The sequence below is a fragment of the Aphelocoma coerulescens genome, unplaced genomic scaffold, assembly GCF_041296385.1.
Source record: "Aphelocoma coerulescens isolate FSJ_1873_10779 unplaced genomic scaffold, UR_Acoe_1.0 HiC_scaffold_182, whole genome shotgun sequence".
Classification (NCBI taxonomy): Eukaryota; Metazoa; Chordata; class Aves; order Passeriformes; family Corvidae; genus Aphelocoma; species Aphelocoma coerulescens.
The window spans coordinates 231,531-241,565 of NW_027183530.1; the positions used below are offsets into that span (position 1 = coordinate 231,531).

Genomic DNA, 10,035 nt, shown 5'->3' on the forward strand with positions numbered 1-10,035 from the left:
TCCACAGCCCTTCCTGCGTCTACCAGGCAGCTCACCTGGTCATAAAAGGAGATCAGGTTGGTCAAACACGACCTACCCCTCCTAAACCCACGCGGGCTGGCTCTGACACCCTGGCCGTCCTGGAAATTCTGTGTGATGACACTCAGTACAAGCTGATCCATGACCTTACCGGCTACTGAGGCCAGGCTGACCGGCCTATAGGTACCAGGTTCCTCCTTCCCACCCTTTCTGTACATGGGCACCACACTGGCCAGCTTCCAGTCAGCTGGAACCTCCCCAGTGAGCCAGGACTGGTGGGAAATGATGCAGAGTGGCTTTGCAAGCTCATCTGCCAGCTCCCTCATCACCCTGGCATGGATCTCATCCGGTCCCATAGATTTATGGAGATCCAAGCATCCCAGCAGTTCTCTGCCTGCCTCCTCCTGGATAACACGAGGCAAAGAGGGCATTAAGCACTTCTGCCTTCTCTTCATCTGCAGATACAAAGTTCCCTCCCTCATCCAAAAAAGAACAAAGCTTGCTCTTACCATTCCTTTTAGCATTAATATATTTCTCAAAACATTTCTTATTATCCTTTACAGAAGTCGCCATCTTAAGTTCAAGCTGAGCTTTGGCCTCCCAAATTCTTTTCCTACATGCTCTAGCAGCCCTTTTAAATACCTCCTGAGAGACCTGACCCTCCTTCCAAAGATGATCCATCATTTTTTAATTCCCAAGTTCCTCCAAAACCTGATTGCCCATCCAGGCTGCATGTTAAATCAGAGGGCTGACAAATAGTGACCCACCCAAAAAAAGACCTGCCACAAAGGGATCAATTCCAATCTATGGGCGCTGCCACACTGGGAGACAACAAAAAACATCGCCCCCCCACACACCCCCAGAACCCCTCCTCCAACCCCTAAAATCGCCACAAACCCCCACACCCCCTTTAAGTCACCACCAAAAGGAACCCAGTTACACCTAAACACCCCTCCCAAAACCCCTCAATCCCCACAGAAACCCCCCCATCACCTCCCAAGCCTCCCCCGAGCCCCCTCCCCTCAACCCCCCGACCCGGGGGCCCGCCCAGCTCACCTCCGAGGGCTCCGGCCGCGCCCTCACGACGCTGCTGCTGAGCCAGAAGCCCCCCGAGAGCGGGGCCGCACCCCCAGAGCCGCCCCGGACCTGCCCTACCCCGAGGAGCTGCTGCTCACCCGCCCCTTCCTGCCCGAGGCTGAAAAGGACGGCGACCCCAAGGCTTGGGGCAACCCCCGAGGCATTTGGGGCCAGCTCCCCCTCCCCGCTCACCTGCGGGATGCTCCCGGCGCCGCGGCGGACACAGCGCCCGCCGACCCCGCGCTGCCCCCGCTGCTTTTCCTCTTCCTGCTCCTCCTCTTCCTCGCTCGCTCCTCTTCCTCCCGCTCCTCCTCCCCCGCCTCCGCCTCCATCCCGCCTCCTCCCGCTCCTCCTCCTTCCTAATCCCGTCTGCTTCTCCTCTTCTCTCCGCCCTTCTCCCGCTCCTTCCTCACCCCTCCTCCTCCTCCTCCTGCATCCCTTCTCCTGCTCCCCCCGGGCCCAGCGCCCGCCCTTGGCCCCCCCTTTTCCCGACGCCGCCGCACCCCGCGGGAGGAGCCGGGATGGAGCCGGGCCAGGCCGGGCTGGGGCAGCGCTGGGCTCTGGGCGCCCCCCACGCGCCCCCTCCCCAAATTCCCCTGGCGGCTCAGGGGGGTCCCGCCGCCTTTTGGGCTTCGCTGGGTGCCCTGGTGGGCTTCAGCTGCCTCCCAAGGGCCCCCCAGAGCGGGGTGACACGGGGGGAACACACGGGGGTCCCCATTCCCGATCCATCCCCGGCTTCTGCCCCCACCCCCATTTCCCTCCCCACCGCCCCCCAATAAACGGCACCGGGGCGAACTGGGAAGCTTTATTGGGAACACTGGGAGCCGCCGGGCGGGGGCAGAGTGACAGCGGGGCTGGGGGGGACACACGACCCCCCCAAAATCAGCGCGGGGACGGAGCGGGGGGTCCCGGCCGGGCCCGAGGCCACGGGGAGGGGCTGCGGCCGCCGCCGGCTCAGGAGCTCTGTGGGCAGAGCAAAGGGGGTGACACCGGGCTGGGGGCCCCGGGGGGAGCTCCCACAGCTCCGGGGCAGGGGGGACGCGACCCCCGGGACCCCCCCTCACCTTCTTGCGCAGGTAGAAGCCGAGCCCCAGCGCCAGGAAGACGAAGCCCAAGACGAAGCCCCCGATGCCCGTCAGCATCTTGCTGCGGCCGGCGTCCGGCGGCATCTCTGGGGGGTCCGCAGGGCTCAGCACCCCCCAAATCCTCTCACAGACACCCCGACACCCTCCCAGCACCCTCCCACTCGCCCCCAGCCCACCCAGCACCCCCTGAAACCTCCTCCCAATCCCTTCCCAGCCTCCCCAGCACCCACCAAAGCCCCTCCCGTCCCTCTCAGCATCCCACAGCCCCCTCCCCCTTGCCCCCCACCGCCCCACGACCCCCAGACCCTCTCCCACTCCCTTCCCGGCCCCACCACGACTCCCCAAGAGCCCTCCCAGTCTCTTCCCAGCACAACCAACCTCATCCCAAGCCCCCCTTTCCCAGCCCCGATCTCCTTCCAGCCCCTCCACGCTCGCTCCAATCCCTCCCACTTCCTCCCAGCACCCCCAAACTCCCTCCCAGCGCCCACCAGCACCCCCAAAACCCCATCCCACCCCCAAAACCCCATCCCACCCTCCCCAGCATCCTTCAAACCCCTTCCCAGCCCCTCCAGACCCCCCAGCCCCTCTCCCAGTTTAAACCAGGCTCTCTCGCGCTCCCTCCCAGTTACTCCCAGCACAGCCCAATGCCCCTCCCAGCCCCCCCAGTGCCTGCCCCGCTCCCCCCGGCGCTGTGGGGCCGGGCCGTACCCCAGTGCAGGCTCAGCGGCTGCTCCAGGCTGACGTGCTCCACCTGGCAGGTGTAGCTGACCCCGCGCTGGGGGGGAATTTCCAGCAGCACCAGCAGCTGGTAGGTCCAGTCCCCGTTGGGGACGATGTCGGTGGCCACCACGTGGCCCGAGAGCTCCTGCTGGCCCTGGAACCACCTCACCTGGATCTCGGCAGGGTAGAAATCCATCACGGAGCAGAGCAGGCGGCCGGGGCTGGGCTGGGAGCTCGAGGGCACCAGCGAGATGGACACGCTGGGGGGCACTGGGAGAGAGCGGGGATGCACTGGGATCAGCTGGGGGGCACTGGGGGAGACGGGGGAGGGCTGGTGTGGCATTGAGAGGGACTGGGAGGGACTGGGATTGTACTGGGAGGGACTGGGATGGCACCCGGAGGGCGTCAGATGGAATTGGGAAGGACTGGGATGGTACTGGGATGGAGTGGGACGCACTGGGATGTTACTGGGAGGGACTGGGCTGTTTGTGGGAGGGACTGTGTTGACACTGGGAGGGACTGGGATGGAAGTGGGAAGGACTGGGATGGAAGTGGGAGAGATTGGGATGGCACTGGGAGGGACTGGGATGGCACTGGGATCAAGTGGGAGGCACTGGGATGTTACTGGGAGGGACTGGGCTGTTTGTGGGAGAGGGACTGTGTTGACACTTGGGGGGACTGGGATGGAAATGGCAGGGACTCAGAGGAACTGGGCGGGACTAGGATGTCGCTGCAAGGGATTGGGATGGCACTGGGAACGATTGAGGTGGCACTGGGATGGACTGGGATGGCAGTGGGGAGGATTGAGATGTCAGTGGGAGGGACTGGGATGGCGCTGGGAGGGACTGGGATGGAACTGGGAGGGACTGGGACGGCCCCGGCAAGGACTGGGACGGCACTGGGATGTTACTAGGAAGCACTGGGATGTTTCTGAGAGGGACTGGGATATTTGGAGGGACTGGGATGGTACTGGGAGGGACTGGGATAGAACTCTTAGGGACTGTGTTGACAGTGGGATGGACTGGGATGGACTAGGATGTTACTGGGAGGGGCTGGGATGGCACTGGGAGGGATTGGGATGAACTGGGATGGCACAGGGATGGACTGGGATGGCACTGGGAGGGATTGGGATGGCACTGGGAGGGATTGGGATGGCACTGGGAGGGACTGGGATGAACTGGGATGGCACAGGGATGAACTGGGATGGCACAGGGATGAACTGGGATGCACAAGAGGCCCCGGGGATGGGCACAGGGAGGGCTCCGGGCTCTGCGGTGATTCCCGGGGAGGTTTTGAGCGGCTCCAGGGTCATTCCCGGGGCCGGGCCCGAGGGGACTCGCTCTGCCCCACGCCCTGCCCCTCGCTCTGCCCCACGCCCTGCCCCTCGCTCTGCCCCACGCTCTGCCCCACGCCCTGCCCCACACTCTGCCCCACGCCCTGCCCCACGCTCTGCCCCACGCCCTGCCCCACGCTCTGCCCCTCGCTCTGCCCCTCGCCCTGCCCCACGCTCTGTCCCACGCCCTGCCCCACACTCTGCCCCACGCCCTGCCCCACGCTCTGCCCCACGCCCTGCCCCACGCCCTGCTCCTCGCTCTGCCCCACGCTCTGCCCCTCGCTCTGCCCCACACTCTGCCCCTCACCCTGCCCCTCGCTCTGCCTCTCGCTCTGCCCCACGCTCACCTCGGCGCTCCACGCTGAACGGGGCATCAACCCCGTAGTTGTGCCGGCAGTACCAGTCCACTGCAGTCCGTCTGCGCTCCATGAAATCCGGGTCGCTGTTCCAGGCCCTGGCAACCCTCTCCCCAAAGGGGGTGAACCCCACGAAGTGCCCCACATCGCTGTCGTACATCGTGTACTGCAGCCGGTTGTAGAAGTGCCTCCGTATGTACCTCACCTTCTCCGTGCCGTTAGTGAACTGACACTCGGACTTAAACATCTCCTGGAACACCCCTGTGTGTGCGGGACACAGGTCAGGGGGTGCCCCCCCAGCACCCCCCCAGCTCCGGGGCCCCCCCGGATCCCCGCCCCGCACCCCCTGTGCCCCACGGCCGCCCTGGGACCCTCCTGCCCGCGGCACCGCTTCCTCCTTTCCGCCCTCCTCCCCATTTCCCCTTTCCCGGCCCCTCCCCTCCCACCTCCGCCCGCTCCCCACAGCGCTCTGCGCCTCCCATTCCCCCTTTTCCCTATTTCCCACCCTTTGCCCGCCAATGCCCCGATCCCCTCCCCCCTCCCGCTCAGTTTCGGGCTCCCCCCCTCCCCTTTTCCCCACTTTCCCCCCTCTCCCACCCCTTCCTCACCTTCCCCCCATCCTCAGCCCCTCCCGCTCTTCCTTTCGGGGCTCCCCTCCCCTCCCCCTCCATTTAGGGCTCCCAAACCCCTTTTGTTCCCTCTTTTCCCCCTTTCCCACCGCGTCCCGCCCCAGCCCCGCTCACTCGAGAGCTTCTCGCCCGCAGCCGGGGGGGCTCCCAGCACCACCAGTGCCACCAGTACGGCCCCAGCTGCCGCCACTCGCCCCATGGCCAGCGCCGGGCAGCTGCCGCCAGCCCCAAAGCAGCCGCGCTGCACTGGGAGCTCCAGCCCGGACCAGTGCGGGGTCATCACCGACGCCACCTCTGATTGGTCGGGCGTGGTTTTGGGACGCGCTCTGATTGGTCGGGCGTGGTCCTGCGAACACAGTGATTGGCTGGAGGTGTTTTGGACGCGCTCTGATTGGCCGAGCCCGTTCGGGGCCCGTTTTCCAGAGGCTCTGCCCGGCAACCGATGAGTCACCGCCCACGCGCGCTCTGATTGGCTGCAATTTCTTAGGGGGCTCCTTTTCCCGAGGCTCTGCCCGGCAACCGATGACGACACAACAACGCCGCGCTCCCATTGGCTGAGCGCTTTTTGGGGTGCTGCGCCCCCACTCCCGCTCCCCCCCAGTTCGCCGCCGCTTTACTGGGAGCAGCACCGACCCTTCCCGGGCTCCCGGCATCCCGAGGCGCCATGGACGGAGCGCGGAGCGTCCCCTGGCTGCTGCTGCTGCTGGCCCTGAGCCTGCCCGGCCTTTGGGGGCTCCAAGGTGGCCCTTGGGGGGTCCTGGAGCCGCGGGGTTGGGATTTGGGGTGCCCGGGACCCTTGCGAATGGGAGGGCCGGGAGGGTAAAGAGGGTCCAAACCTCTTTTGGGGGATTTTTTGGGTGAAGGGCGTTGTCCCAACATCCTCTTTTTTCAGGGTTTTCCCCACTTTTCCGCAATTTTCGCAGTTGGGAGAACCCCAACTCCTCTTTTTCCATCCATTTAGGGCTCTGGGTTTTCCTCAACCCCCCTGTTCCCAGGACTTCCAGGCGCGGGGAGTGCCCAAACCCCCCTGGACACAGAGTTTTTGGGCTCTGGCTGTTCCCCAACCCCCCCTGCCTCCTGGCATTCTCAGTGCTGGCAGTGCCCAAAATCCCCTTTTCCAGCACTTTCACCTCCTGCAGCTGCCCGGCCCCACATCTCCAGGGGCTCAGGTGCAGCACAGGGAGGGAATTTATTCCCAACCCAACCCCAGCAGCACAAGGAGAAGGCAAAGAAATCTCTCCAACACCTTCCCCCCACCCAGCTCTGGCGGCGCCGGGCACCCCTGAGGGGCCGTGGGCATCTGGGGGGTGCTGGGGCTCCCCGCGGGGCCCTGAGGTGCCTGGGGGGGCTCTGGGCTGGGGGGTGACGGTGCCACTGGGGACACGGGGCACGGGGGGATCCCTTTCGCTGCTCCCAGCCCGTTTTTTCCCAATCCCACGGGGTTTTGCTGCGTTCCAGGCGCACGAAGCGGCGCTGAGTGCGGGTGCTGAGCACCCCGCGGCGCCCGCTGCCGCTGGAGCATTTCCTGTTCTCCGGGAACAGCGCCCGGACGCGGCTCCGGCTGTTCCAGCTGCTGGGCCCGGGCGGGGCCTTCAGCACGCGGGGCTGAGACCCAAACCTGTCCCAAAAACCTGCCCTAAAAACCTGCCCAAAACCTCACCCAAACCTGTCCCAAAAACCTGCCCCAAACCTCACCAAAACCTGCCCGAAAAACCTGCCCCAAACATCACCTAAACCTGTCCCAAAAACCTGCCCCAAACCTGCCCCAAACCTCACCCAAACCTGCCCTAAAAACCTGCCCCAAACCTGCCCCAAACCTCACCCAAACCTGCCACAAAAACCTGCCCCAAACATCACCCAAACCTGCCCCAAAAACCTCACCCAAACCTGCCCCAAACCTGCCCTAAAAACCTGTCCCAAACCTCACCTAAAACCACTCTAAACTGGCCCCAAACCTGCCCCAAACCTCACCTAAACCTGCCCTAAAAACCTGCCCTAAAAACCTCAACTAAACCTGCCCCAAAACTCACCCAATCCTGCCCCAAACCTCACCTAAACCTACCCCAAAAACCTGCCCCAAACATAACTTAACCTGCCCCAAAAACTCACCTAAACACGTGCCAAACACTGCCCAAAACCTCACCCATAACTGCTCTAAACCTGCCCCAAACCTGCCACAAAAACCAGCCCTAAAACCCTGCCCCAAACCTCACCTAAACCTGACCTAAAAACCTGCCCCAAACCTTCAACTAAACCTGCCCCAAAACTCACCCAAACCTGCCCCAAACCTCACCCAAACCTGCCCTAAAAACCTGCCCCAAACCTCAATTAAACCTGCCACAAAAACGTGCCCCAAACATTACCTGAACCTGTCCCAAAAACTGCTTGAAACCTCACCTAAACCTGCCCCAAAAACTCACCTAAACACGTGCCAAACACTGCCCTAAACCTCACCCAAAACTGCTCTAAACTGGCCCCAAACCTGCCCCAAAAACCAGCCCTAAAAACCTGCCCCAAACCTCACCTAAACCTGACCTAAAAACCTGCCTCAAACCTCAACCTGCCCCAAAACTGCTCCAAACTTGCTCCAAAACCCTGCCCCAAACCTTACCAAAAACTGCTCTAAACTTGCCCCAAACCTGCACCAAAAAACAGCCCCAAACCTGTCCCAAAACTGCTCTAACTTGCCCTAAACTTGCCCTGTACCTACCCAAAAGTTGCTGAGAAACCAACCCCAAACTTCACCCCAAACCTGCCCCAAAAACCTGTGTTGCACGTCTCTGAAACCTGCCCCAAACCTCACCCAAAACTGCTCTAAACCTGCCCCAAACCTGCTCCAAACCTCACCAAAAACTGCTCTAAACCTGCCCTAAACCTGCTCCAAACCTCACCAAAAACTGCTCTAAACCTGCCCCAAACCTGCTCCAAACCTCACCCAAAACTGCTCTAAACCTGCCCCAAACCTGCCCTAAAAACCTGCCCAAAACCTCACCTAAAATTGCTCTAAAAACCAGCCCAAACCTGCCCCAAAAACCCGCCCCAAACCTCACCTAAACCTGCCCCAAAAACCTGCCCCAAACCTCACCTAAACCTGCCCCAAAAACCTGCCCCAAACCTCACCCAAAACTGCTCTAAACGGACCCAAAAGCTGCCCCAAAAACCAGCCCCGATCCGCACCCAGACTGCCCCAAACCTGCCCCATACCTGCCCCAGGTGCTGCTCACCACCGAGACCTTCGCCATGGGGGTGAACATGCCGGCACGAACCGTCGGCTTCCACTCCATCGGCAACACGGCGGGAACAGCTTCCGTCACCTCCTGCCCGGGCCGGGGCCGGGGGGGCTGTGGGGCAGCGCTCGGGGCCTTGGGGCCGTGTCCTCCATGGCCCAGTGGGGTGGGAAAGAGGCGAAAACGGGAAGGGAAAAGGGCGGGAAACTGGAGAAGAGAAACAGGGGAAATATGGTGGAGAAAGAGCGGGAATGTGAGGGGAAAAACATTGGGGAAAATGGAGGGACTGGAGTTGGAAATGTGAGGGGAAAAGGGCGGGAAACGTGAGGGGAAAAAGGGCGGGAAACGTGAGGGGAAAAAGGGCGGGAAACATGAGGGGAAAAAGGGCGGGAAACATGAGGGGAAAAAGGGTGGGAAACGTGAGGGGAAAAGGGCGGGAAACGTGAGGGGAAAAAGGGCGGGAAACGTGAGGGGAAAAAGGTGGTCTGCACCCCGAGACACCACAACGCGCTGGGGCTGGTCCTGCACGTACCCCAAACCCCCCCCAAAGCCCCCCAAACACCCCAGCACACTGGGGCTGCTCCTTCAGGTACCCCAAACCCAAAACAGGACCCGTTACTATCAGTGGGGTGCCAAATAATGAGTCTGGGGGGGCTGCCAGAAAGGGATCTAAATTAGTCAATGGGGGCTGCCAAATTGTGATTCCAGAGGGGGGTGCCAGAAAGAGAGCTATTAAAGGCAAGGAGGATGCCAAATAATAACCCCAAACACGATGCCAAAATTGGACCCTAACAAGTCTAACAGGGCTGACAAATAGTGATCCCCGCCCCCAAATAAAGACCTGCCAGAAAGGGATAATTTCCAATCTATGGGCGCTGCCACATTGGGAGACAACAAAAAAAACAGCCCCCCAAAAAACCGCCAGAACCCCTCCTCCAACCCCTAAAATCGCCACAAACCCCCACACCCCCTTTAAGTCACCACCAAAAGGAACCCAGTTACACCTAAACACCCCTCCCAAAACCCCTCAATCCCCACAGAAACCCCCCCATCACCTCCCAAGCCTCCCCCGAGCCCCCTCCCCTCAACCCCCCGACCCGGGGGCCCGCCCAGCTCACCTCCGAGGGCTCCGGCCGCGCCCTCACGACGCTGCTGCTGAGCCAGAAGCCCCCCGAGAGCGGGGCCGCAGCCCCAGAGCCGCCCCGGACCTGCCCTACCCCGAGGAGCTGCTGCTCACCCGCCCCTTCCTGCCCGAGGCTGAAAAGGACGGCGACCCCAAGGCTTGGGGCAACCCCCGAGGCATTTGGGGCCAGCTCCCCCTCCCCGCTCACCTGCGGGATGCTCCCGGCGCCGCGGCGGACACAGCGCCCGCCGACCCCGCGCTGCCCCCGCTGCTTTTCCTCTTCCTGCTCCTCCTCTTCCTCGCTCGCTCCTCTTCCTCCCGCTCCTCCTCCCCCGCCTCCGCCTCCATCCCGCCTCCTCCCGCTCCTCCTCCTTCCTAATCCCGCCTGCTTCTCCTCTTCTCTCCGCCCTTCTCCCGCTCCTTCCTCTCAGGGCGGTCCCGCCGCCTTTTGCGCTTCGCTGGCTGCC

General features: G+C 62.7%; 1 protein-coding gene across 1 annotated transcript; it reads right to left on the minus strand.

Moving 5' to 3' along the window:
• Positions 1–1,885: 1,885 nt before the first annotated feature.
• LOC138101008 (class II histocompatibility antigen, B-L beta chain-like) lies at positions 1,886–9,839 on the minus strand. Its single transcript, XM_068998851.1, has 7 exons — positions 9,777–9,839; positions 8,443–8,652; positions 5,333–5,564; positions 4,581–4,850; positions 2,889–3,170; positions 2,160–2,266; positions 1,886–2,058 (listed from the first exon to the last, which is right to left on the minus strand). Exons 2-7 carry the CDS (start codon positions 8,500–8,502, stop codon positions 2,050–2,052), a joined length of 960 nt encoding a protein of 319 aa, XP_068854952.1. The 5' UTR covers positions 8,503–8,652; positions 9,777–9,839; the 3' UTR covers positions 1,886–2,049.
• Between the last annotated feature and the right edge of the window lie 196 nt (positions 9,840–10,035).

Coding starts and splice junctions, on each gene's coding strand:
- LOC138101008 (XM_068998851.1), bottom strand. CDS start 8,502: ATGGAGTGGAAGCCGACGGTTCGTGCCGGCATGTTCACCCCCATGGCG. Junction 3,171..4,580: donor GTTCAGCGTGGAGCGCCGAG/GTGAGCGTGGGG, acceptor GCTCTCTCCCAG/TGCCCCCCAGCGTGTCCATC. Junction 2,267..2,888: donor GCCGCTGAGCCTGCACTGGG/GTACGGCCCGGC, acceptor CGGACCCCCCAG/AGATGCCGCCGGACGCCGGC.